The sequence below is a fragment of the Ascochyta rabiei genome, chromosome 12, assembly GCF_004011695.2.
Source record: "Ascochyta rabiei chromosome 12, complete sequence".
Classification (NCBI taxonomy): domain Eukaryota; kingdom Fungi; phylum Ascomycota; class Dothideomycetes; order Pleosporales; family Didymellaceae; genus Ascochyta; species Ascochyta rabiei.
In genome coordinates, this window is record NC_082416.1 from 640118 (window position 1) to 666901 (window position 26784).

The window sequence follows — 26784 nt, forward strand, 5'->3', positions numbered from 1 at the left end:
GTACTAGCGCCACGATGTGCTTACGGATGAACATCAGTTCCAAGACAAGCTGGCGCGTTCATTTATCGACTTCATATCCGGATCTCATGGTTCTGGCTCAAGCGGCAATGAAACTCTGTCAGATTAATGGTACGAGGAATTCGCGTTTTGAGAGACTCGTGTGTTGCCCTAAAATAATACTCTCGGTCTTTCGAGTCATAAAATGCCAATGCTGCGCTACGCTATGCTATTATGCCGTCCACTTTAGTTCACACCAAGTGCCGACTGAGGCCACTTCAATGTCGGTGGACTGGAAAGAATGACAGCCATGGTCATAGCTTTTTCATCTCATGATTCGCCTTCTGTGGCCGCTGTCGACGCTCAGGCTATTGTCTGGACCAATCGAGATGCTAATGTTCGATGCTTCGTCTTCACTCTTTCCCCTCCGGCCAGATTTACCATGGCCTCGGCTATCGCTTCTCTCAGGTTGAATTACAAGCCAAGTCTGACCTCCACTCTCGTCTTCTTGCTGCATAAGCTGGAGTTGCGGCCCATTACGTCCTGTTGGTCGCGGCGATTTGGGTGATGGAGGAGGAGGGAACAAGGTGTTGTATTTCGTGACCTTCAGGGGGAGTGTGGTGAGTGACGGAGGTAGCGGTATAGACTCAATCAGCGTGACCTTGTCAAGGGGAAGACTTGACAGAAGAGCAGCTGGGAGATCGACAGGCGAGCAGCCAACAATGACGTGCCGCAGATGGGAGTTCGCGGTGAAAAATGAGAGGTTTTCTAAGGATGTGTAAGTGCTCCACGCTTGTAACAAAGCAATATAGTTAGCTTACCTCGTATCTTTCGTCCGGAGCTTCCTTCCTTTCCAACCCCAACGTCTACAAAATCAAAGCTTGCTATACGTCCACTGAATGCTGTCGACATAGCACGCAGTGAGCCAAGGTTGCTAATTTTGTCTTGGCGTACCAGGAACTTGGCCAACCCTTCAAGATTGGCATACACCCGTACGATAATGTCCAAACTGTCTGCATCTTCGAATTGTGGTCTCAAGTACTCTCGTGTTCGGATGAGTAGCTCATCAGCTAAGGCCTCACCACTTTGAGCCTTTCTCGTGATGTATTTGTCCTGGAACTGAGAACAGTTAGTTTCACACGTGTTCTCCAATATCGATAAGACTCACAAGGAAGCCTTCTGCGTCTACGTCGATGAGAACCAGGACGAAAGGACGTTTAGCCTGCGGTTGGTAAGTAGCTGTAGAAAGTTGTTGTTGCGACTAGTCTGACCTGTTTCTGTGCAAGCGCATCTTCTCTTGTCTTCGCCTCATGAACCTCAGACTGCAGTGTTCGACGGACGTTCTGTTCTGAGTTGAGGTCCAGCTCAGTCTGCGCAAGTCGGGCTTCGGTCTTCTCAAGCTTGTCAAGCAGTTCCTACAACACCTTAGTCGTCGCTCTAGTGTATGAGCTACAACCCATATACCTCGATTAACTCGATTCTCTTCTCTTCCAGGATCCGAAACTGTGCCAGCCGCTCGCGATATGTTAGAGGGCCTGGTGGAGGTGTTGGAGGCGGGACCAAAGCTAACGCTGAAACCGGCGGGGCCGGAGCTGGAGGCGGAACATCAGCCATGTGGACAGAGCCTCGATATCGGTACTTGGAGTCAGAATCTGGGGTCACGCAGCTTTTAAGGGTTGAAGATCAGCAGCTTTGGGCTCCCAAGCCTAGGTGGCTTTGCATGCATGTAAAAGTGCGGTGACCCAGCAGTGCCAGGATTCTCAAACGTAGCGAACGTTGATTGGCCGCAGGTGTGGAGCCCATGGCTTTGATTTGCTGCCTCGACAGTCAAGCCCACCGGATCGAGATGTGTGCGCGTGAGTTGGCGTTTGAATGATGTGGGATACGCGGGGCGAGCCGGACGCTCCTGCTGTGGATGTGCGCGAGCTGGGATGTCGGTGGTGAATATGTTACACAGGTCTGCCTGCTGGTAATCCTTTGGACTCGTTGACCAGTCATCGACTGGTCTTTTGGTAACCGACTACTTGAAGATTGCGCGGCTGAATAGGAGTCATCTTTCCCTCCGCTCATGCATGGAGGGATTCGGCCTGCCCAGATTGCGAATCGACGTGTTGGGTTGTGGGAAGGCGTAGTGCTTCTGGGCCAACGACTTCCGCAGACTTGGGCACGGATCGAGTAGACATCTTGCGGGCCGTTGACGGTGTTTACATCTTACTCACATTTGCCAGTTTGCCCAGAGCTCCCTCTACGCGGTGGTCAGGCCCGGGCTGGGTGTGTTTCGAGAAAGCAGCATTTTCCGCTCGCCTCGTCCAAGATCAAACTGGGCTGTTCTAGTGACTGACTGACCGCTGTGGTTTTGTACATCGAGACTGCTTTTTGATACTGCGCGATGGCTGCATGGTGAGTTGGTGACTGGGAGGGCACGGCTTGTGTGGCATTTTGTTCTCATGACGTCATCAACATCCAAGGAATCATCCAGCCAGCGGTCTCATGGATTTTTTTGATAAACACATAACTGCAGGCTCTGCAAGGGCTTGCCAATTATTCATTGTCCTGTTCGAAGTCGTCTTTCGCCCTTTTCGCAACATCATCGTCTAATAATACCCTCAAAGCCAACATCGCCATACCTTTGGCACAGGTCAAAGCCGCCTTATGACCTTCATCCGTACCTGCGCACGCCGCAAACGCTGGGTTATGGGCCGATACGTCCTTATCGGCTGGGATCGCGAACGCACCATGAAAGCTAGGTATGATGTGTGAGACATTACCCATATCCGTTGATGCGTTCATCATCTTCTCTTGATCAACCTGTATCTTTGTGCCGAACGTGTCCATGTCGTGGGCGTAGAGTTCGCATAAAGTTTTGTTTGCTCGAAGGTTGAGGTACGTTGGCGAGCTGCCATCCGTCAGTGTTAACATGTCACTTTGGATGCCATGTGACCTACGTGATGTAATTCAGTTTGCATCCTGAAGCTAGCGCTGCTGCTTCAAGACAATTTTTCACACGGCTAAGCAGCTTGTCCGCTCTCTCTATCGTAGGGCTACGGACATTCCAGTTCATGCGTGTGTAGTCAGTGATGACGTTTGGTACAGTACCTCCAACCTCAATAACCCCGTGCACTCGCTCATCCGGCTCCATCTGTTGTCTCAAGAGACTAACGTTGGCATACGCAGAAACGGCGGCATCCAAGGCATTGACCCCGTTCCATGGCTCGCCTGCTGCATGCGCTGGCTTGCCCTTAAATTCAGTCTTGAATTTGTGGCTCGCAATCAACTTAAGTCCAGCAAGACCTTGATAGTAGCCTGGCTTGTAGAAGATCTGGTGTGCGGAGACGGGGTGTGCCATTATAGCAGCGGATGTGTCTTTGGGAAATGCACCAGCATCGATGAGCTTAGCTTTGCCACCTCCGCCCTCTTCAGCAGGGGTACCAAGGATTCGCACTCGGCCTTCGAAGTTGTGTTGCTTCATTGCTTCAGCCACAGCAATGAATGTGGCAATGGAGGAAGTAGCTATCAGGTTGTGACCGCAAGAATGACCGATTTCTGGTAGTGCATCATACTCCGCACAGATGATGACAAGTCGGCCACCTGATCCATACTCTGCTTCAAAGCTGGTATCGAGACCGTAGGTGTGCTTCTTGACATCAAAGCCGAGTGATGAAAGATATGATGTAATGGTCTGGTGAGCAAAATGCTCTTGATACGCCAATTCCGGGTTTGTGTGGAGAGCTTTGTTGACCTTGTGAAGCCCAGTATCAGCGGCATCAATAGTGGACGCCACTATCACGCGTGATTTCTCTAAGGCATCTTTGCAAGTATTCTGCGAACCCATGGGAGCTTTGTATTCGCTGATGTTGGAGATAGGTTTCTATTTGACAATAGTTTCGAGACGAGGACCGTGATCTGGAAAAAAAAAAGAGCTTTGAGACCTGAGTGTTAACAGATGATGAGGAAACAGACAGCTTATGATTAATGCAAGAGGGATCTTTTGTGGCCTTCGAGATCGACTTCCAGCACTTGCTGCGGCTGCGCAGATAAGGGAGCGCTTATTTTGTACGGAAGCGCTTATTTCGTACAGAAGCGCTATCTTAGCGGGTCGCCGCTTCCCCACCTGGCGCGCAGCACTTCTTGCTCTACCACACTGGAACGGAAGTAGAGCTTGTCCCCCCGCAAATGTCTCTCCCAACACCTAGCTCTGTGTGCCCCCGCACAAATGGCCACAGAAGTGGAACAGTTTCCTGAACCGAGGCGCCGCAGTAGGGCAGGATGCTGGACATGCCGCAGCCCAGCAGTGAAGAAACGCTGCGACCAACAACGTCCGGTTTGCGGGCGATGCGAGCGTTTGAAGATCCCGTGCGATTTTTCTTCGCGACCAACCCTCTCTGAGCGCCGCAAAGCCAATCGAAGCACGAGTTCCGCACCAAGTACTTTGTCATCGCTCAGCGACGCAGCCTCTCCTCTTGTGCCGGAAGTTTTGAGCGCAAGCCCATGCTCCGATCAATCTGGAACAGATACGGGCAGATGTACTCTGGAGCTATGTGCTGAAGACCACGAAGCTATACGCTACTTTCGAACCGAGTTTGCCAAAATACACCACACCAAGAACCCAGAATACTCATTGATATCTCTCATGTTCAACATCGCACGGAATGAACCAATGGTCATGCATATGGTTGTGGCGATAGGGCATCAAGAGATGGATTTTCGACGGCATCAGTCTTCGGCAAACGCCCAAAATGTTTCGTCTCATCATTATGCTTTGGCTCTCAGACTTATGGCAGATGCAATTGCGCCATCGAGCAAGCTGACGAAAGATCTTGATGCAATCCTTACTACCTTATGGTTGATGCTATTGTACGAACAACAGTTTGGTGATGAGAGGTGCAGAGCTTATTTGAGCCATCTTCAGGGGGTTTCCTCACTTCTGCAGTCGCAAAGTGGTCATCTACTCCAGTTGCCATCACACAAATTCGGGATCCAGGAACAGAGCACAGTATCTGTGCACACGGAAGACTCAACAAACGATGCTAAGATATCCATCTACTCAGCACGCGTCTTGATCTGGATAGTTTTGCTTGATTCGGCAGCAGCGACTTCTGGCGTCGGCGGACATGTTAATGAGGCTATCATCAACATGCTGCTCTCGAATCCTACAGACTCTCATATGCGATCCAAAGATCCCATCAAGGCAGTGGCTCGCCTCTACCACTATTCCAACTCTCTATATCGCCTAGCCTGGGGCGACGCATATCCTCAAGCTGAGCTTGTTGATGATGTCGAAAACCGCAATGTCTATGCTCTGCTCGGCCATTGTGCGTATCTGCGATTCCTGACTGCACAGCTCGCAACCCTATATCGCAATGATCCTGAGTCTGCAGCGGAGCAAGCGTACGAGGTCGAGTACTCAATTGATGACGTAGGCGATGTTTTCAGAGAACTAATGGAAGTGGCCCATGAGTTATCTCCAGCGACCGATAACAGTCACAGACTAGTAGCAAATATGCGTGCCATAGTGCCCATGTACTACGCTATCATCTTGGACTTCAAGCGCTTGGTAGCCTCCGGCAAATCTATGGACGAAAAGCAACGCTATGCTCTGCAAGAGATTATGAATCTTTGTTTCCAGGACCATACACATGGCGGCGACAAACCCAACTTGAGGCTTGCTTGGCCTCTGTTCATGGCAGCTCTGGAAACTCAGGACTTGCTGCACCAGAAGTTCGTATTGGAGCGCTTCGAGGTCTTTAGGCTATATGGAAAAAACTACGAGCGTGCACATCGCTTTCTAGTCACCGTGATTGACATGCAACGGCGTCATGGCAAACGTGTCGACTTCAGGGCGCAAATGGAGCAAAGCGAACTCTTTGTCTTAGGATAACATATCAACATATACTTAAGTCACAATTTATGGCTTTTCCAACGTGTACAGCGCGTTGGACTGAAAGGAATGAGAGCTCTTTCAACATTCTTATGCGATAGCGTGATTGGTGTTGATCAAGTCCACTAACCCAATCTGGATTAGTGAGCGCTTATATCTAATAGTTGCTCCTTCGTACACTCAGAGCAGTCGGACTGACATCGAATCAGCATTGACATCTCCGTGCAGTTTCCGCAATCTTTCGGCAGATTGTTATCTACTTATCCGCATTGCCAGATGTATGCGTATCTAATCCTCGGTTAGGCTGTTTCGTATACCAGGAATGCCGCCTCTCCAGATAGCCACACTACATAAGAAGATGAGCACCGTACACTTGCAGTCACAAACCATTCTCGTCTCAAAACTCAGCTCGCTCGACCCACTTGCTAAGATACTTCCATTGGTACCATGTCTGTCATCAAAGAGAAGCAACACAGCGAAGAGTATCCCGAAAAGAACCAGGTTCTTGCTGAGCTGGGCGATGTCATCGCTACCGGGGAGCCTCTTGCTCCGGAGGAGGATAAGCGTATCTTGCGCAAGATAGACTTGAAGTAAGTGGAACTATGCTGCTACTTTGTGCCAATGCTCAACTCATCAGTCTACTCCCAATCATGGGCATCTCATACATGTGCCAGTTCCTGGACAAGTCAGCTCTAGGCTACACTGCGATCATGGGTTTGCAGAATGATCTGGGCCTTTCTGGGGGACAATACAGCTGGGCCAGTGGAATCTACTACTTTGGGTATCTGGCTGCATCGTACCCTGCCGCTGCCTTGATGGTGCGATTTCCTGTTGCTCGCACCATCGCCATCTCTGTGTAAGTCATGCGCGTCCCCTTCCACTTGTTTACTGATGAGTTGTAGTATCGTCTGGGGTGCGATCCTCATGCTTACAGCTACATGCTTTAATGCTGAAAGCTTACTTGCCATACGCTTCTTCCTCGGTGCGACTGAAGCTACGATCGGGCCAGGTTTGACAGTTATCGTGGCCATGTGGTACAAGAGATCTGAACAGCCTTTGAGGCACGGAGCCTGGTTCATGGGAAATGTTATTGCTGGTATATTTGGTGGTATACTGGCATACGGTATCGGACACGTCCGTAGTATCGAGCCCTGGAAGGTACGTGAGACCTCCCTTTAGGTCAGACACTCGTATTGACTGACCTATTAGGCGGTCTTCCTTGCATTTGGGGCCCTCACGATTGCCTGGTCCGTTGGTATCTACTTTCTCCTACCAAGCGAACCGTCGACTGCACGCTTTCTCAGCACAACCGATAGAGCAAAGGCCATTGATCGCGTGCGCAAAAACATGACTGGTATCAAAGACAATACATGGAAGTGGTCTCAGTCGGTCGAGGCTCTTCTCGATGTCAAGATATGGCTTCTCGTTGCGATCCAGCTTGCGCAGAATGTCGCAAACGGTGGTCTTCATGGCGTATGTCCGACGCCTCCTCTTTCTCAAACGCATCACTGATGATTTTGTAGTTTGGCTCGATTATCATCAAGGGCATGGGATTTTCAACACTGAATACACTACTTGTCCAGATGCTCGGCCAAGTATTCCAAGGTGTTTTCGTCATCATCGGGACCGCCGGCAGTACCTACTTTCACAACACCCGCACATACTTCATGGCATGGAATCTTGCCGTCGCTCTCGTAGGCGCAGTCATGATTCGCGAGATTCAATCGTCCCATATCTGGGCACGCTTTATGGGTTACTGCCTCTGTATTGCCTTCTCGGCGAACTTCCCGATGGTTCTGAGCATGTCAAGCGGTAACATTGGCGGGTTCACAAAGAAGAACACTGCAAACGCAATGGTATGTCACGCAGCATTGATTTGGAACCCGAGATTGAAGTTACTATGCTGACAACCGTAGATCTTTATTGCCTATTGTGCAGGCAACATCATCGGTCCGCAGCTGTTCTTTGCCAACGAGGCACCCAGCTATCCATCAGGTTTCCTTGCGATGATGGTTTGTTGCGGAGCAGCCTTTGTCTTATGCTTCATTCTAAGGATCTTCCTGATCTCGGAAAACCGAAAGCGAGATCGCGAGACCGGCCTTGAAGGCCTGTCAGGCGATGAGGCTGGGGACCTGAATTATGCAGATCTGACCGACAAAGAGATGAGGGCCTTCCGCTATGTGTATTAGATAAGGCGTATGATAGCATTTTGATTGGAAGGGGGCAATGTGACTTTCTTTGCAGGAAAGAGTATACGTTCACACAACTACACTACATCGTCTTCGTCTTCTTGTTCCTCTGCAACGCTATGGCGTAACATCGGCTCGTTTGAAGAAGGATTCATCGACATTACAACATGCGAGCTTCTCAAGATCTCAGGTATCAAGTTATGTTACCTCAATTGGTGAACAGACTATCGCACAACTTGGCTCGGTCCGCAGTAGTCCTAGGTAGACATACCTCTTTGTCGTGGTCTGCGGTACGGACATATGAGTCTGCAGACGCTTGTGTGACTGCACTCGTAAAAAAAGCTACTGTATTCTTCTGACATTGCTAAACTCTCCGCAGTACTGGCACTGGTCTGCTCGTGCAAGAATAGTGTGACGGTTGCATCCATTTCATTTGGCTAGAGATCGTTAGATGGTCAGTGAGAGTTTGTAAGTCTATCCAATTCGCTATGTATCACGCTGCCCCGTCTGTTTTCCTTGCGACCGCATCCTTGCTTTTAGAAGGTAGAGGATCGGCCACCCCACTGATGATAGATTCAGACGCGGCCGCTGTCTTGTTCGGCACTTCCTCCGCCTCTTGCTCATCCTCTTCGATCTTGCTCAGCCGACCGTTTTTCCGTCTTTCTGGCCTCTCCAGAGTTTCAAGCTCAACTTCCTCTACCCGCACATACTTGTCATCAATATTTCCCTTGTTCATCTCAAGATCAACGTCCTTGGTCCAGAGATGTTCACTTTGAGACTCTTGCCTTCCACCAACAACGAGTGCACATATTGACACACCTGCGATGGCTACCGCAACAAGGAAGAAAGGAACCAGGATTGTTCTCCCAGCGACTTCAATATCGCACTGTGCCTTATAGTCCTTTCTTGCCTCTCCTATGCTGTCCGGGCTCTCCAGCTCACAGGTCCATGTTTCAAGATCAAAAGTGCCAGCGTCATAGCGATAGTACTTGTAGCCAGATGGAGACACCGCGTTAGGGGAATTTGGTATGAGCTCGTAATTAAATAGCGATGAAGCCTTATGGGAGACGAGGATAGCAACGAGAGCGGTCAGAACCAGGATAGCGTTTATGATGTGTACAACCATGGCTATGCGACGGAAGACGCGCGTCTGTGTCTAGTGGTCACTTAGTCTCAAATTCCACATACATGTAACAAGAATGACTCACTTTTCGGCCAACTTTCCAGTCCCAAGCGATAAAAGCCAGGTGTGCTGTGCTCAGTAGAACGTTCAGCATCGCAACGATCAATACGAGCTTTTCAGGTACGCGGAAGATGTTATGAGGAAGAGCAGCAACCAGGCTTCCGCTTTCAGGCATGCCTTGGATCCCGTTATTCACCAAATAGAAGCCCATCTCAGCGTTGGATTCGATGAAGCTGTAGCTGTAGGCCTTGAGAGCCAGAGTCGGTATCGATAACAAGAGAAGAAGCATAAGTGACACCACCGAGGCCAAGCTTACTGATCGATGCTGGTGATCATCATTGTAAGCTGGAGGACTGACGACTGGAGACACATTTCTGTGAGGCTTGAGTAATGTTGAGATCTTGTCGGCGATTGCCTGGGCTCGAGGCGTGGCTTTATTCATGCCGGGCCACGGTTCCTTCTCTGGCTTTCGGTTTCGCCAGCGTGTAATGAAGAACGCTGTGATCGGAACTGTATTAGAAATGTATATGAGCTCGGCCTCCAAGCTTGACTGTCGAGGAGTCAAGTTGGTAGGCTTTCGTGAACAAAGTAGAAACAAGAAGAGGAAACGGGTGATGAACAAACGACGAGCAATGTGACACGGCTGAGATACATATGGCTCTCCCGCTTGTATCGAAGTGTGTTGGAAACCTCGGTCATCGCTACATGCATCCCGTGTCGCACGTCCACCGCCTGTTCGTAGGCGCGGCTGTCAATGCTGTGTCGCCAGCATGTGCCTGCTTGTTCGCTCCAGGAGCGGGCACGCTTTGAACGGACACATAACATACCGCTCCATCTAAATGTCCTCGCAATGCTGATGGAAGCGATCAAACGCGTGATGGAGGTCTGGATTGGCGGTTGTGGTGTTGCGAGACAGGTGACGTTAGAGATGCGCAACAGGTTCGCGGGAACACGGGCCCGACGTTGGTCAAGCTGCAACACGTCAAGTAACGAACAATGAAGTGGACTTCCAAGATCGAAAATCAGGCATGCGTTCGCTCTGAAGCCCTCAGGTTAATACTGAACGCGTGGTTGATCGGGCAAAGGATGACACGAAGATCCATGCAAGACCAAGTGTCGGCCCAACCCGAATTCAGTATTTTGGCAGTGGCAGTGGCATTAAACAACGGTCACGACGCCGTTGCGTTGATGCGTATGACAAGTCTTGAGCCAGATACCGGTAGTGCTATGAAAGTTGACCAAGCTTACAACGAAAGGCTGAAGGACGCAATCACCTTTCTTACGCCGCGACCCTCCACACCACTCGTTCTTAGACGTATATCAGCATCTGTGTCGCGTTCACTCTATCGATTCTGCGTCCTGACGGCACGTCATTTCGCTGCTACGCTCACACCGAAAAGCCTCTGATGCTTACCGATCACCAGGTTCTGGAGCTGGAGGTAGCAAGCGCGCTTCAAAACACCGCATGATTCGATAACGCGCTAATCGTGTTCTCTCGTTGGCGGCGATTTGGGCTGGTGGTATCAGACGAGAATGCATCCTCTCGCAATCTTCATCTGCTCACCAGTGCGCTTGCCTCATTGGCTCGTTCTGCGCGATTCAGCTCCGCCCACTTCAAGCTTTTCCCACTCAACCACTGCACCCTTTTTGACAGAAAACATCTTGAACATACCCCCTTCACAATCAGAAGAGTTGTAGCCGAACCAAGAGGTAATGGCTGATTACTTCTCCGAAAACGGGGTTTGGGTGATGTGCGGGGCTGAGCCGGGCCTTGAACGGAGATTTACCAGTTACCTCAGCCAGCGAAGGGTTCGCACCCACGCGCTGATGTGCCATCATATATCTCTTGCCTTTGCGCATGTTGTCTAATGATACAAATTGATGCGACATGGCTTCATCATCTCTGGAGCCTCGTAGATACGCAGTTTGCAAGGTTTCGTATCATGATCCTGCATCCTACCGTCAGCAGAGCCAGCCAGTGGCTTACACAGCCTTCGGCCGGACGGCTCTGTTCAATGGGTGTCATGGAAGCTTTCCCTTTCAGCTCGACAGTTAATGACGGCCAAAATCCAATGAGGGTAGGCGTCTTCTCAACCACGTGACATGCTGGGTTGATGTCTGGGCTGGAATGACAAACAGCAAGGAGAGCAGCACCTTAAGTATCTGCGCCCTTCACAATCTGCTCCATCCTACTCATTCCTCTCTGCCAGATTCGAACACTTGCATCGCACAGAGGCTCATTTCGGCATTTTTCGGTTTCTGAATTTTTGGCCAATCACGTGGTCAGTCCTAATGCATCGGTCCATTGCTCCCATCTTTGCGGCACTCGCTTCGGCTGCCGTGCATACTGTCCAAGTCGGATCTACGTGTACTACTTCTGCGGCACGCCTAGGCATTGGTATGACCTTATTCATCTGCACCATGGGAAAGTCATTCATCTCAACCAGTCAAGGTGGCATGGTCGGTGGTGTAAACGTACCGTATGTGGATGACCTCATTACGACGAAACGGCGCTGATGAATCAAAGCACCTCGGGTGACGAGACAATTGATGCGTATAGCAAAGCAGCAGCGGGTGCCCAACAGGCACAGATGCCAAGTCAGCTTCGAGGAGGTCTATTGTTGGACGAGGCACAAATTGCGAGCTTGACCAGAAGTGGTGCAGCCTCGGCATCGTAAGCATCGTCTGTCTGCTTCAGCTCGACAAGTGGCTGAGTGGCGGCATGCTGGTCAAACCAATGGATTCGCAGCGCTTGCCCTGGGCGCCGCAGCATGGTCTGTGTGATTGCCCGGTGTATGGAGAGACTGCGCGCGCGCCTGGACGGCGTGCCACAGGCGCGGGATGCGGCGTGGCTTTGGTGCACAGATGATTCGACTTACTACTATGGTATCAGGCACAAGTAGTGTAGGTGGGTCTCGCAGTGGGGGGTGATTAAGCCCTGCGTATTGAAATTTTTACAGCTCAGCACAGGGCAGACAGCACTAACAGTCAGCAGCTGGAACAACTCTTCTTGGCTCAGATACCATAGAAGTACCTAGGTTCGGGTTGCAAACTTGCTTGTACGCCACACACTCAGCCGGTAGCCAATCAACTGCTAGCTCGACCGGACATAGTTCCGTGTTCCTGCTTCGTGTGCCTTGCTTTTGTGGTAGCCCCTGGGCTTTCCGACTGTTGGTACGTTCAGCAGATATCCTGTCGACAACCGCACACGTCAGCCAATCCTCCAGGCGCAAAACAATCGGTTCGCCCCGGGTTCGCAAGGCAGACTTGTGCTGTTTCAGACTCAGATAAGCATACACAAGCTTTTGGTTGGCGTAAGTCAAAGCTTGGTCTTATGATGGACCAACCACAAGGACAACAATGGCCGCAGATCCGGAGCTAAAACACAATCTAATGATCAGACACCCACTAACAGCCCACGCTAGCCTGCTCGCCGAATTCTAATATCAAATCGCGCAACACCGTCCGAATATACACCATCAAGTCTAGAACGGGCTCCGCTCTTGACCAATACTCAGAAACACCAGCCACAGTGCGCCATCACTCATCGCATCCGTATTATGGCGCAGGTCATGCTGGTCTCACGATGCATCATTGGCTAACACATTCAGCCGTACTTCACGACCGCAAACATCGAGTGTGCTACGAGTAGTGGATCGTCTCAATTGAACCGCTGTTCGCTGTCAGACAGCCGCACATCCCACCAGTCTGTCACGACATCAGCCATATTCGCAAGCAGTTTGGCTTCATGTAATTGGATGACAGATCATGGGAAGCGAGAACGGTCTTGTACAAATGGCTCATGGCCAGGTAGAAGCGCGGGTGCGACCAGCGATTGTACGGATGAAACGGTACAATCCTCCCAATCGGGATCTGGCCAGACTGATCAGGGAACCGAGCTAGATTGGTGCGTGCGCATGGGAGAAATGATATAAGGCTGCACTGCGTGGTAGGAGAGGACACCACATCCACTCCCTCTTCAGTCACCAGTCACTCCAGTAATCTGACTCTCTCTTACACTCGGTTCTGACCACCAACACACCACACTCAACCATCAACATGCGTTTCTCCCTTGTTGCCCTCCCCGTCTTCGCCGCCCTCGCAGTTGCCGAGAGCTCGTAAGTCCTTCCTTTCCATCCCTTCACTTGGAGACACACTTCTAACACCACAACAGTACCTCGCACTCTGCCTCAGAAACTCCCACGTCTACTTCGCGCTCAGCTTCCGTATCGGCCACGCACAGTGCTAAACCATCGAAGGCCTCCGCCACCCACAACGCTGCCGCCGGTGTCGCAGCTGGCGAGCTGAGTGGCCTCGCTGCCGTTGTCATGGGTGTCGCTGCTTGGGCTTTGTAGATGTCCAGCACAGACTATGTGGGGTTATAGCTGTGTGTTGATATCATTGAGTTGCTCGAGGTTTAGGAGACACTGATTGATAAAGCAAAAATAATTTCATTTTCATACATTCCAGCTAATGATTTCCATTTGCCTCGCTATTGTTCATTCGTGGTATTCATATACTTACTCAAGCAATGGCACTTGGGTAGAGACCGAGCATGCAGTACAGCCCTTGCAAAACGTCGTGCGTGGCATCCCTGCCGTCATCTACACACATGAAAGTTACCCTTGGTATCTCAACACGTCTTTCATCGCCACCATCGACGCGCGCGGGCGGCCTGTCATGGGTCTGGCAGTTGCAGTTTCAGTCCTGTCGGCAATTGCTCGCAACAGGATAGCTGGAATACGTGCCAATCACATCCATTCGTTGTGCAAAAAAGTCACGCCGGTTTATCTGAGCACGTCCGTGCTCAAGGGAAAGGATCAGGTTAAGGACAGAGGAAATGTCAAAGGAGAACCACTCTCCTCATGCATCTGGAACGAAGGTTGAAATCATTAACCTTCATTGTCGATGTCGAAGCATCGTAAGACTATTACTATAACTCCATAAAATAATGCTTGCACCTTGATTACTGCCTCCCACCCATGCTTGTGTTGTTTCCGTTACTTCAACCGTGCATGGAACACTATGCTCCATAATCTCACAATATCGCGATCTTCCTGAGCTGCTGCGCCTGCGCTCTCGGTACACTAATGCTAAGCACGCCCTCCTTGAAACTGGCGCGGACATTGCTAGCATCGATACGCCCTGGAAACCTGAACGTGCGCTCGAAGGATCCGTGCGGACGCTCCTCTTGCTGCTGCTGAGCTGGCGCCTCAGGCTGGGGCTGTTGTGTAACTGCTACCTCGGTGGGTAAGGACACTTCAGGGTCCTCGACGAATTCGCCGTGTTCAACGGGTGAATCTACAGCCTTCTCCTTACCCTTGGGCTCAGAAGGTGTGGTAGGCGTCGAGGAGGTGGAGAAGAGGACTGAGGCTTCGGGGCCGAGGTCTTCGAATTCATCCTCGACGGTGGCTTGGTAGGATCTGTGGGATGCGGTATCGCTGTCTGGAGTAGCGGGGCGAACAGACTCAGTCTCAGTAGACTCGGTAGCAGAGGCAGCAACCTCAACTCCAGGCTCAAGCGTGATGTCTTCCACCTTGTCTTCTGATGTCTGCTCGCTAATGACCTCAGCAGAATGCTCGACTGCAGGGGTGTTCTCGAGTTCTGGCTGTGCTTCTGCCGAAGGCTTTGCGCCCCACTCGGTGTTGCCGGCGATCCTCAGGGTGTTCTCGTCTGTCACCTCAATGTTGATGTTCTCCTGCTCAAAACCAGAGACCTCAGCATCGACCTGCCAGCCCTGATCATTCTGAGTGACGGAGAAGTTCGCCCTCGGTGTAAGCTTGCTAAGCTGTCGCTGGCGATGGGCCTCGCGCTGAGCCTCAATCTGTGCTTGACGCTGGCGGTACGCTGCTCGCTGGGCCTCGATGTGTGCTTGGTATGCTTCGCGCTGAGCTTCGATGTGTGCGGCACGTTGCGCCTCGCGTTGCGCCTCACGTTGAGCTTCGATCTGGGCTTGACGCTGCGACTCGCGGTCGATCTCGTTGACTAGATCATCGAGCTGGCTGAAGAAGCTAGCAAAAGGCGACAGACGCGACTGAGGCTGAGACTGGGGGCGCTGAACCGTACGGTATCCGTAGGTAGGCTGCGATTGGGGGGCGCAAATGCCGAAGGGGCTGCACTGCGGAGCTTGGTAGGCTGGGGCAAAACGTGGGGTAAGGATGTAGGCCATGGTAGGCGAGTTTGGTGGTGTTGGTGGAGCTTGTTGGTGCGTGAAGAGTATGGCGAAGGCTCAATGATTGTCAAACAAAGCTAGAGAGCTGGCAGATCGAGTGTAGTGTTCGAGATCTTTGGAAGTGATGATGGGCACTAGAGGAGCCGAATGCAGGGATTTTATATCCATTATGGCGGTACTACAGGCAGCAGTCTGATTGCGAATGCTGTGATTAGAAAGATGGCTTCCGTAAGAAGACAGATGGTGCTGGAAAGCTTGGGATGATTCGAGTTGCTTGGTGATGTTGGCGGATTGCTAACGAAGTCGCTCGAAGCTTCTACGTCACAAATCGGCGCTAAACTCTTTTAGGTATCAGCTTATCGCGGCTCGCGGCTGAGGCTCAACACTCTGGCCACGAATAGTAAAACTTCTCATTGTTTTTGTATCCGCGCCTTTTGTTCTCATCTTAGCTTGATCCGGTAGCTCACGATTCAAACTACCCCATGGCTGGCACGTGTCGATTCGTAAACACTGTTGAGTTCGTGACTTCCTCTTCTCTCCTTCTTATTCTCTTATTCTCTATGACGCAACTCATTTCATGGGTAGGTAGCTTTCTCGATGGATATTATGATCGACTGGACACAAAACCAACTCTGTAGGTTACTTCCTGCAGCGTAGTCTGGCCACCGTACCATCAGCCGCCGGCCTAATAATCGCTGTCGTAGTTGTGGTAATGGTACTCGTCGCGGTAGTCTTCGTCATAATCATCCGCATAGTCGAGACCGTAACGTCTGCCGAGCCCATATGAGTTGCTGATGTACTCGGATGAGATGGTTTCCGATGGCTTGCTAGTTCCCCGGATATGATCTAGGCTCAGGCCCACTACCCCGGATGCTGCCTTTTCTACGATCGCCACTACAGCTGTTCTCAGCTCGCAGGAATGTCCGCTGCCGTAAAACCATCCATTCATGTTAATCTTGGCGAAACAGGTAAGTGACTTGACACCACGAATTTTGGTGCAAATGCTGCTGAAGCTGAGGTCGAGAAATGGTGGTTCTGGACGTGGAGAGAGTAGCGACCAACTGTCCAACTCTTTCGTGAGTGCGCCCAATAGAAGCGAACTGCACTGGAACGAGAAGGCAGCATTTTGTTTGCACTTGTATTTGCTGCTACGGTACTCGTCGAGCAGGTTGTGCAGATCGCTGATTACTGATTCTATTGCCTGGCAACGTCTCAGATTCACCACACCTTTAAACGTGTCAGCAGCTTGTTTTCTTTCTCCAACGTGATAACACACTTGAAACAAAGTTTGGGAATGGCAAACCCAGAGTGGGCATCGCCTCCTTAAGCTCCTTCATCACCACAGCAGTCGCACGCTGGCAATGTTCAGGCATATCGAACACCCACGCAACCCAGACCCACAAGATTAGGTCGCGGCAGTAGCTGGACGGTATAGCGGTCTCTTTGACCTTGTTGATCCACATTGCTGTGAAAAGCTCAATAGCTTCGCCGCATTCGTAGTAGTCAACCAGCACAGCTAGCTTGGCAAGCATCTCAAGCGGTACGTTCCTTGGTACTTGTTTGTTACGCAAGTGAAAGATGTTCAGTACCATGAGGAATGCCTGCTCGTCCCAATCATGAGCACGAACTTGGTAATGTCCGTTTGTGAGTTTAGACTCGGCCCACCCTTCTTTGGTCATGGCGCGCTTGAACCAAGGTGATACAAGCTGAAGGTGCTGTGAAGAGACATGGAAGTGGATGTCCTTTCCTTCAGGCTCAGCTGATGAGACACTGGTTTTTGCATTATCAGTCGGTCCTGCTCTGTCGGCAGTATGGAGTGGTGCGGCAGTCATGTTAACTTCATCTGCCGTGAAAACGCCTCTATTTTGCTTTTTGCTTAATATCTCCGCCTTCGCAGTAGAAGAAGATGGCGTTGTTGGAGCTATAACCGGAACTTCGTTTTCTGAATGCCATGGCGCAAATTGGGTAGATGCGTTCTTCAAGACGATAACGGTATCATAAATTGCGGGCTGACGAAAACTAACTTGGAGGGAAATTGTAGTATTGGTGGGGATCAAGAAAGCGGAGCAGCCGTACCGCACACTGGGTATACTGTAGGCGATCGTGACTGTTTGCTGCGAATGCTTGGCGTGGGGCTCTAGCGGCTCCACCTTCACTTTCACCTGCAGCTGCGGATGCTGTGTCCGATATTCAATTTTCCGAGGTAACTGAAAGGATGGCATAAGCTGTGAATTGTGCGGAGAAACGAGAAAGTGGATACCACGTTCTCCCGTCTAGATCTTTTTGGGTGTACATCTCAACGGACTAATTCCAGCCAGGTGCAAAAACATGTCTGGTTGTTGCTTTTCCTTAACACAATAGGTATCCGTTGTAGTATTCTCAATTTGGATGCTTGAGGTAGGATATCAGGTTATGGGGACGGAGAAGACCTCAATGTATAGGATACAAATCAGTTTCTAACTGTTGAGTGATGTTGATGCTCGCCTCACAAGATCAGAAGATGAACAGAGGCTACATAGAACAGTAAATTTCTTTGTAACCAGCCCTACAGTCTGTATTGCGAGCCGTCGTGCAGTATGTCGTTAGAGTTTCACATCTACTCGCCAATAACACATACCTTTGTGCCAACCTATCGCAAACATAAGTGAGGGTATTTGTTAAGTGTCTCAGGACATCCATGTGTCGCCAGGTCCCTGAGAAAAGACACCGACAAAAGAATTCCTGGTCTGCTCAGCCAAAGCTACCTGAAACAATACTAAAGATTTTGGTGAAGGATGTCGTTGGATTTTTGTAGGCGGTGCCTTCGACTAGGGAGCTTCGGACGTGCGGCCAGGTATTGGGCGTCTTGACACGGTGCAGGTGCACGCAAGAGCCATGAGATGAAGAGCCCTCGTAATGCTTGAGTGGTACATCATGAAAACCTCAAACTTCTAATTGACATCAGCGCTTCTTGCTCCTCTTGGCGGGCTATCTCGTTGGGCTTGATGTAAGAAGTTGATGAGGTTTCGCATGTGACAGATCATAGCTTGAACCGTCTCTCGTTCACATACAACGACAACGGCGAAGAATGGGCATAGCAATGCTATTACCATAAACTAAAAAGGCTTAGAGAGGGAAGTTGGGAACTGATTTCCTGTTGTTCATCGAGGAGCTAGGTCAGCCACACATCATAGTTTGTCTTTGGCCAACATCTTGAACATCCCTTCCATTGGCGTTGTTATAGATTAGTCACGAGTTATATAGCGAGCTCACAGGGTTTCGCTTGAAAGCAGGGGCAGGTGCTAACACGCAGGAGCACAGGCCCATTGTGGGACGATCGTCCATTTGATGTGCGCGATGACTTTTGCATGTATCGTCGATGTCTTTTCGAAGCATCGTGATGATCACAAGGTCAGTGGAGTATCATTTGTAATTTCTCGGAGAAAATCAACGAGCCGATGCATGTTGCGGCAGCTTCTGGGCACATATGTTGTGCGAGTCCTGCTCGAACACATGGCACAAACATTCGTCTACCACATGGCCTCCCGGGCGGTGAGTGTGGGTTGCGCAAAACTCGCTCCAGCGATTTTGCAGGCCCGACGAGATTGGATCGCGTCGCTCCCAGTATCCTAGTGCAGCTGTACAACTTCACGGCGAAACGACGGTACGCTCTAGACCAGTGTACTATCCAAAGGAGGTTTGGTTCTTGATAAGCTAAGCCCGGTCTCCAATTGGTTTTTGCTCATAAGACATCGATGAAAATCTTGCACATGATACACCTGGGCGCATGGGTTTTATTGACCTTGATACTGTCCTTGCATTGACTTCGTCACTGTGCATATAGACACAGCACATCATCTGGGAGTACTTCAAACCAGATCCCATCTCATCGTATTGATGAGCTCCTTTCCTGTATGCGGTGTGAAGATCGGCACAAACCGCATTGACCGCGCTATAGTGCCAGTGTATAGAGCACTGTACTGGGAACGAAGTTTTTATTGGCAATATTGCTCCAATATCCGAACCAAGTTTCTTAGTCGACAAAGAAACACAACACAGTGAAGTGTTGGCTGCTCCCTCAAACCAAACTTAAGCCAATGTACCAGCGACGGTGGGATAAGCTTGTCTAAAAGCTACATGTTGATAACAGACACGAAAGTATCACTTACAACTAGGGAGCTGGCGGCAATCTTCTGTACTTGCGGGAGATTGAAAGTCCAGAATTCTAGATCAGCTGTAGCTCAACCTTCCTGCATTCCTTGCATCAACCATCAACCGACAGCTATGCCCTTGCATTTTTTTCGTACATTGAGAGTATTATTTATGCACGTGCTTCCCCCCCTCGTGTACCTTCTCGCCTAACGTAGTCATGATTCGCCACGTTATCTGCTAGCTTACACTCAACTTGTACAAGGGCGCCGTGCGACACATGCCTAAGCACTACCATGACGTTTTCTCTGCACGCTCAACCATCATGCGATCCTGTGAAGCGCCTGCAGTACGCACCTTACTGAAATCGGAACCTGGGTGGTGGTACACAATGTCTCCTGGCTCTGAACGAACCTCAGGATATTTTACACGTATGTGCCGACTGCATGGTTCGGATAATTCGTGGATGCCAAGTCTCCGATCACGCATGGGAGAGATTAGACGTTGGGCTTTAGACCGTTGTCCGAGTGTGTGGCGCGTTTGAAGGGTGGAGCCTACGTGAGGCTGACCAATCTTTGTCTACATCACAACACTAGCAACAGAGAGCAGATCGAACCATTTCTCAAGTGTCTAAGTGTCTTTGATGTTCGTTACTTCATTAAAGTTTAGGAAATCCTACGGGTAACATCCCTATTCCCGTACGCCATCTGATTGGCCCGTGTGCGGTTGGAACCCGGTGACCAGGTACATGGACGAGGATCGCCCTCAGCACACCTCCATCTCACATTCCTCGAGCCCAACCTCACTATCCTACTAGTCTCTGCAACCTGGCTTCATTCTGGCCCTAGGTTCCCTGTCTCGCTTCTTCTGACGCAGAGCAGTGTAGTAGTAGAGTACATCGCAACGATGCAACGAGAACAAATAACTGTTGAAATGCCGTAGTGACCGTTTCAATATAGGAAACTGTGAAGCTGCAAATCAAATCGTAAGAAAGCGGCTGTCTTCCTTCCCTCCGCGGTTGCCAATCGGTCGATGATGTTTTGTGATGCTGTCTAACATGTCGTATTGCTGTAGAGTACGAAAGATGTGTTGTTTATCGATCGGATGCGTCTCTCTCACTACTCTTCCTGTTCTTGACGCACCCACTTGATCAGTGCATATGCACCACTAGCGAGCACAGCACCCAACAGCGGACCAATCCAGTAAATCCAGTGGTAGCTTGTGAATCCCACCACAACAGCCGGACCAAAACTGCGTGCAGGATTGAGACTACCTCCGGTAAAGTAAACACTGCACATCTCGGCAATAAAGAGCGAGAATCCGATGTACATTGGCTTTGCCGATCCACCCTTCAGCATGAGGATAGTGAGCACAAGCTGAGCAGTGACGAAAGTCTCCAAGAACAGGCCACGCGTGATCGACATTGAAGGGTCGAGGGTGGTGGCAATGATGAGTGGACCTGGCAGCAGACCGCTCACGAAGCCTGCAGCAGCCATACCAGCAATGATCTGAGCGATAATTGTTTGAATGGCGCGGTGCCACCCAATCTTGCCGGTAAGAAAGAGCGCCGTTGTTACCTGAGTTTGCCGAATTAGTTCTAGAGGTACAATGCATTACCACCCTACCTTCTGTCTAAAGCTGGAAGCGCTGTGACATAAAGTGGGGCTAGTGGGTGCACAAAGCGTATGATGGAACATACCGCAGGGTTAAACTTCCCACCACTAACGTCCGCAAAGATCGCAACATTGATGGCCAGAGATATACCGAAGGCGAATGCGATGTAGATGAGTTTTGAGACATCGGGTGCCGGGTTGTCAGAAGACGTAAGTTGTTGTGTGCCAGCGGCATTGAGCGCAATTTGTGTGCCTGTGAAAGCAAGGAACAGAAACATGAACGTTCCGATCAGTTCCCCTAAGAAAGCGGCGGCTTCTCTGCGCATGGAGGTGTGCGTCTTTGGCGACGCTTCAGATGGAGGTGCGGATGAAGGCTCGTGAACGGGAAGAGTAGGGTTCTTTTCGGTGGTGCCTCCTGTCACGAAAGACATAAGACTGTGCTTGCTTCGGACGGTCATGGTAATGTGTTGATGGCAAAGCCAATTAGTGAGCTGAAGATGTTGCTAACGAAGAAAATGTGCAGGGTGCCGAACAATGGCTGGGATAAGAGGAGGCATTATATGTGTTCTCGCAAATGTAAGGAGTCTGAGCAGCAACGATTCATCTTTACCTGTGCAACTCAGCCAGGGGATCGCCGCGCAAGCCTGAGCAGATCGTGATTCTGCCCGGGGTGGTGGAAGATGTTCTCTGGGTTCGCGCGGGCCTATCTGCTGACCCAGCGTTTGCCAATGGGGGGATGTTCCCACTGCAAGGCCTCGCAATTTCGTTATAGAACGCAGCAAGTGGAATGTGAAGCAGACAGAGAACGGTGTCACAGGACGTCATTCTGTCGAATCTGCATAGCGGCCAGCCTCTTAGATCGAGTTCTTCTTTGCACACCATCGCGACCTTAGCCCGCGACGTGCTGTTCTCATGCGTGTCTCGTGTTGCAACATAAACGTGTCTTTGACTTGACCAAATATCTCGCTGATCGTATGCGCGGAAGTCCTCCGTGTTCACAGCCCCAAGTTGCAAAATTGAGGATAGAAACGCGTATGCGCGTTTCATGCGTTGACTTTCGGGGGTGTACGATGTTCTTTCTAGAATGCCATTTATGGCCGTTGTTTTGACAGGTTGATTCGAAACAATAGCTGCTACAGGTACCTTGTCTCCACGTGTTCAGCCTCATAACGCCACATTAGGCCTACCATCATTAGATCTGTCGCGATCGCTGTCGAGCGATAAGTGTCGCAAAAGGAGGGAGCACGACCTTGAGCTGCGTAGTACAGGAGTTGCGTGTGACCGTGCCGATGGGGCAAACGAGATCCTACCAGAAAAGAGAAACTTAGGCGGGCGCCCCGCCCCGCGGACCCACAACCCGCAAGACGCGTAACAGGGTTGGCTTTTCAGCGCCATGGATATTTTGACAAGTCAACGAAAAGGGATCTGATACTAGACCGCGAAGTATCCCTGAGACTTGCTATTATGCAAGTCGCTCATACCCGACATCTTGTAGTCGCACATACTCCTCAGCTCGTTCTCGTTGCCGAATAGTACAGATAGGAACACTTGGTCGCATACCAACTCTTTGGCCCGGAATGCACTGGGCTGTCCTCGAGACACCAATTGAAGCGATTGTTATTCTCTTATCCATCGTGAATGACTCCTGTGTCCTCAAATTGATCTGCTAAACACGAACGTGTTCGCACGTTCGCCGCCGCATCGACGTTTTTCCGAGTGGAGGTTGCACGACTGCTGGGCGCCATCGAGGTTGATGTCGCTAGCCGCGGCTGTAATTATCAAATATGTGCTCATCCGACAGTAGGAACAGCTTTGGAGTCCTAGACAAGGCGCAAACGTCTTCTTTCTCGGGAGCTGCTTACATCCTTCGTAAGGCGGGAACTTACGGTTCTCCTGATGTCATCTTTGCATCTGAAAGTCGAGGTTGTAGAGCAGCAGAGCTTTTCTCGGCACATGTTCGGGTCGTGTCGTTAAGTGTCGTTTCAGGAGATCGCCTAGTTGCTCAAGGCCTCCGACTTGGCACTATCAGTCTGATTTGCAAGGTATAGGGCTGCTGCTTTGGCGATAGACGCCTGAACCCGGCCAAAGTAGTCAGCATTGGCCGTCGTTTCACGAGTGACAGAATTGGCACAAGCAGAACAAGCGCGAGAGGTCCGATAAAAGGGGAAGAGTATGTTATAAGTGTTTCACAGTTGAAGACGTGTGCAAGCGCGCGCTCTTAACTTTTGATGTGAATAAAGGGGGGTGAACAGCAAGATCAAAATTAGATATAAAGACATTGGTTCTAGGCAAGTGGCAGACTGACCAGCTGAAATCTTCCAGATCTTCCATGATTGTGAGGCGCAATCTCCAAGCCGCAGACGAGCGTATGGGCATGTAGCAAGGCTATGACCTGTATCGACCAGAAGCTAGACGTAAACTCAGTGAGCTTTTACGGCGATACTTCACCAAGTGCTTCATCCAGGTAATCTAAAGCTAACGAGTTAATTGCAGCAGCTGCGAGAACAAATGTGAACTTCGTGGCTGTGCCGAGTTTGTTGCTGGGCCTGGAGCTGAAACGAAGAGCGAAAATCGGAGAGGCGCATCAACAGTGCACGTGCAGCTCCACAGTCTCAATGTTCGGTATTACCACAATCCATCATTTGGACCACTGGTACTTCTCAAAATATCATGTCTCTCGGATCATCAGTATGATAAATACCATTGTCTTGTGCACACCAAAAACGCATGTCATGCAGCTAGATTAACATGATCACGTGACATGGACATCTGCTCCTGATCGACATCAGTAAAGCCTGCTACTGTCATCAAGCAAGAAGAACCAATGTATCTAAAAGTTAGATTCATCAAACTTGAATATGTTTTTGAAGACGCTGGCAGTCTTAGTTACCTTCTACTTTGTGACTCCTTCCCATGGTTCAGCCATACCTTCAGGCGATAGAATTTACTGCTGTTTGTTATTCTATGGCAGATCAACCACGGAAAGAATGCATTATTACTGTGTGTAAGACGATGAGATAATTGGACGATGCATATTCTCTCGCATTATGATTTGCACTAGGAGATGATTCATTCTCATGCTACCTAGGTACAAAAGAACCTGGGTTTATACATTTGTTCTCTCTAGAGGTTAGGAGGGGTATAGAATTGCTTTGTAGAACTTACACCTTGGGAGATGTATAGTTTTTAACATCTTGGGAGCAGCAAAGCAACACTGGTACCCTTCGACACTTTTGCTAAGCCTGTAACCTTCTTGAAGATTTGAACTTTCCCTGCCTGTTGATTACCTTCTAAGCTACCGCTAAAGATCTCTAGGCGTGTTTTAAGCAAGTTTTGAAGCTACTACGTCCAAGCACTTCAACATGAGAGGTTATGTGCACTCGGATCGAGAAGTAGAAAGCGAACATTTTTTAGGTTAGGTATCATACCGAATCGCTCCTCGCTAGAGACACGAAGCAACCACGCAAGAAGGATTCTCGGTCGAGGGACTTTACGTCTACCAGATCACACTCAACAGAGTTTCTTTCACAAGTAGTTTGTGTCTACCCAGAACTCCTTCTTGAAGTTGGACCCAAGCACATCTTCGGCCTTGACAGGCGTCCTCAGCTCCGAACTGAAATTGGCCCTCGATCCAGCAGCACCAGGGCCGTAATTCTTGTACTCCCCAAACACCACATTGTCCACAGGCTGTACGGCATCCCATCTCGACCATCCCTCAGGACGCACCACATCTCCCAAGTAGCTTCTCTGGAAAATGACACGGCTCCATGGACGCCATGGACGACCCAGATATGTCGAGTTTGCGCCACTCGTGCCCCGGACGTTTGCCTGGTTGAAAACATAGATACTGGTATTGTTTGCCGCATCCCGACCGCTTGCTGTAATATATCCCTTCCCGATCGTCTCGATGTCGACCTTGTCGAACCAGGCTGAGGCACGTAGGCCAAAGATGAAATCCACGGCACCTGCAACCGCTCCTGTTAGTGCTGTACATCTCGGGGGCATGAACTACGTACCGTTGATGAATGTCTTTGCGTACACCTGTTTGCCTTCATTGGCATAAATGGTGTCTTGATAACCGGTGAAACTACAGCCGTAGAAGCCTTGGCCGGTCTTTTGGGCACTGAGAGCCAGAGCTTGTCCACCAGTCGCAGCTTGGCCAAATGTGTTGGCGATGTTCAAGTTATAGAATTTAACGTTCGATGTCCAGAGGCGGACTGTAGCTGTCGCGTCATTACTTGCTAGGCCTGGCGTCTGGCGAGATAGGTTTCCAGTAATGGTGACTTGGTTGTCTTTGTACGAGCGGGCATCATTGGTGTAGCCTTGTACAGTGAGTGGACCGGCTAGAGGTGGAATGTACACTTGTTCATAGTAGGTTCCTGGGGCGACAAAGATTATCTGCGCAGTTGTGGTGTTGCTCAAAGCGGTGACTGCAGCACTGATATTCCGGTAACTGTTTTGAAGCTTTCCGGAGGCATCTACCACGAGCGAGCCTCTGCTGGGAAATATACGCTGGTTCCTGATTTCAGCAACAGCCGAGCATACCAAACAGGTAAGAAAAGAAAAATGTAAAAGCATTGCAATTGTGATGTCGACTCTCTACACCTACCTTGTTGCCGGTTTTGTATCTGCTCCCAAGACATGTATGTTTCAGAACAAGGCCGGGACTGCCGTTCGCAATCTCAAAATTCCTCCGTGTCCTGGTCTTATTTCGGCCAGGAGGTACAATTACAATGTGCGAACTGCGGAACAAAGCACGCGTGCTTTGTAATGTAGCGGAGGCAAGTGCATCAGTCTAGGGAAGAGTGCAGCGACTGACGGTCCATTGAATCCCACCAATGGAGATTTACCCCGGATCAGCGGTGATGGTGAGGGCTGGGGAAGAGGAACCGAGCCCAGATCCTGCCGTTGCTCGCTTATCGGACCCCTCTACCACACGTGTGCACCTTGTGGTATAGGCGTTAACGAAAGACCTTTTAGGCCCTGTTTACTTTCGCCGATTTGTGCGCTGATTTGCCTAAATGTGTTAAAAATCGGCGGATTTCTGTGTTAGAAATCAGCTAACCCAGGACTGTTTACTTTTAATCTCTAATTTCTAATAGTTAAGGCGTTTTACTAGTAAATAAGGTTTAGAACTCCTGTAAGTGTTAAAAAAGGGGATAGTGCTCTAGACTGCTAATTTCTCTTATACAAAAAAAGCCTGTATTAGATATAGGGCCTTTAAACTTCTGTATTAAACATAAAACTTTCTGTATTTGCACACGTAACCTGTCTTAGCAAATTAGCAAAAGTAAACAGCCCCCTATCTACTAATTTACAGCTGCTAAGTACATGCTACTGCAACCCCTTGTCTGGTTTTAACGCCGCGCGACGCTACCCAACACAGAAATCGGCGCATGAATCGGCGAAAGTAAACAGGGCCTTAACCTCGTGACAGAAGTTTCAGCAGCCAATTCATTTTAAAAGAGTAAGACCCAGTTAGAGACCTTCACGGGTCCTACTACAAATACGTGTTAATAAGAGAAGAAAGCTTTGTTAACAGCAATATGAAGGTTATTATTCTTTAATGAGGGCGCTAAATCTCAGCATTAATCAAGAATACGTAGGCAGTATATAAACTACAA

General features: G+C 49.9%; 10 protein-coding genes across 10 annotated transcripts, besides 2 other annotated features; 3 read left to right on the plus strand and 7 right to left on the minus strand.

Annotated features, from left to right (window-relative positions):
* Window positions 1-322: 322 nt before the first annotated feature.
* Window positions 323-1611, minus strand: EKO05_0007291 (uncharacterized protein; the record flags this gene model as incomplete). The annotated part of the gene is made up of 5 exons (XM_038943418.1): window positions 323-765; window positions 819-1116; window positions 1166-1219; window positions 1269-1412; window positions 1462-1611. 5 exons carry the CDS (start codon window positions 1609-1611, stop codon window positions 323-325), a joined length of 1089 nt encoding a protein of 362 aa, XP_038794093.1.
* Window positions 1612-2538: 927 nt separating this feature from the next.
* Window positions 2539-3829, minus strand: EKO05_0007292 (uncharacterized protein; the record flags this gene model as incomplete). Its single annotated transcript, XM_038943387.1, has 2 exons — window positions 2539-2893; window positions 2943-3829. 2 exons carry the CDS (start codon window positions 3827-3829, stop codon window positions 2539-2541), a joined length of 1242 nt encoding a protein of 413 aa, XP_038794092.1.
* A 381-nt stretch (window positions 3830-4210) lies between these two features.
* EKO05_0007293 (uncharacterized protein) lies at window positions 4211-5875 on the plus strand (the record flags this gene model as incomplete). Its single annotated transcript, XM_038947225.1, has 1 exon — window positions 4211-5875. The coding sequence occupies one exon, from the start codon at window positions 4211-4213 to the stop codon at window positions 5873-5875; it is 1665 nt and encodes a 554-aa protein (XP_038794091.1).
* Window positions 5876-6322: 447 nt separating this feature from the next.
* On the plus strand, window positions 6323-8064 carry EKO05_0007294 (uncharacterized protein; the record flags this gene model as incomplete). The annotated part of the gene is made up of 6 exons (XM_038943346.1): window positions 6323-6465; window positions 6513-6731; window positions 6778-7033; window positions 7085-7348; window positions 7399-7731; window positions 7792-8064. The coding sequence occupies 6 exons, from the start codon at window positions 6323-6325 to the stop codon at window positions 8062-8064; spliced, it is 1488 nt and encodes a 495-aa protein (XP_038794090.1).
* A 493-nt stretch (window positions 8065-8557) lies between these two features.
* Window positions 8558-9689, minus strand: EKO05_0007295 (uncharacterized protein; the record flags this gene model as incomplete). Its single annotated transcript, XM_038943411.1, has 2 exons — window positions 8558-9220; window positions 9273-9689. The coding sequence occupies 2 exons, from the start codon at window positions 9687-9689 to the stop codon at window positions 8558-8560; spliced, it is 1080 nt and encodes a 359-aa protein (XP_038794089.1).
* Window positions 8656-8705: a tandem repeat.
* A 2437-nt stretch (window positions 9690-12126) lies between the features above and the next one.
* Window positions 12127-12159: a mobile genetic element.
* A 1147-nt stretch (window positions 12160-13306) lies between these two features.
* On the plus strand, window positions 13307-13602 carry EKO05_0007296 (uncharacterized protein; the record flags this gene model as incomplete). Its single annotated transcript, XM_038943219.1, has 2 exons — window positions 13307-13365; window positions 13422-13602. 2 exons carry the CDS (start codon window positions 13307-13309, stop codon window positions 13600-13602), a joined length of 240 nt encoding a protein of 79 aa, XP_038794087.1.
* A 683-nt stretch (window positions 13603-14285) lies between these two features.
* On the minus strand, window positions 14286-15416 carry EKO05_0007297 (uncharacterized protein; the record flags this gene model as incomplete). Its single annotated transcript, XM_038947224.1, has 1 exon — window positions 14286-15416. The coding sequence occupies one exon, from the start codon at window positions 15414-15416 to the stop codon at window positions 14286-14288; it is 1131 nt and encodes a 376-aa protein (XP_038794086.1).
* A 688-nt stretch (window positions 15417-16104) lies between these two features.
* EKO05_0007298 (uncharacterized protein) lies at window positions 16105-17251 on the minus strand (the record flags this gene model as incomplete). Its single annotated transcript, XM_038943230.1, has 2 exons — window positions 16105-16646; window positions 16696-17251. The coding sequence occupies 2 exons, from the start codon at window positions 17249-17251 to the stop codon at window positions 16105-16107; spliced, it is 1098 nt and encodes a 365-aa protein (XP_038794085.1).
* A 3414-nt stretch (window positions 17252-20665) lies between these two features.
* EKO05_0007299 (Aquaporin-1) lies at window positions 20666-21618 on the minus strand (the record flags this gene model as incomplete). Its single annotated transcript, XM_038943424.1, has 2 exons — window positions 20666-21124; window positions 21247-21618. The coding sequence occupies 2 exons, from the start codon at window positions 21616-21618 to the stop codon at window positions 20666-20668; spliced, it is 831 nt and encodes a 276-aa protein (XP_038794084.1).
* Window positions 21619-24685: 3067 nt separating this feature from the next.
* On the minus strand, window positions 24686-25738 carry EKO05_0007300 (uncharacterized protein; the record flags this gene model as incomplete). Its single annotated transcript, XM_038943254.1, has 2 exons — window positions 24686-25125; window positions 25177-25738. The coding sequence occupies 2 exons, from the start codon at window positions 25736-25738 to the stop codon at window positions 24686-24688; spliced, it is 1002 nt and encodes a 333-aa protein (XP_038794083.1).
* Between the last annotated feature and the right edge of the window lie 1046 nt (window positions 25739-26784).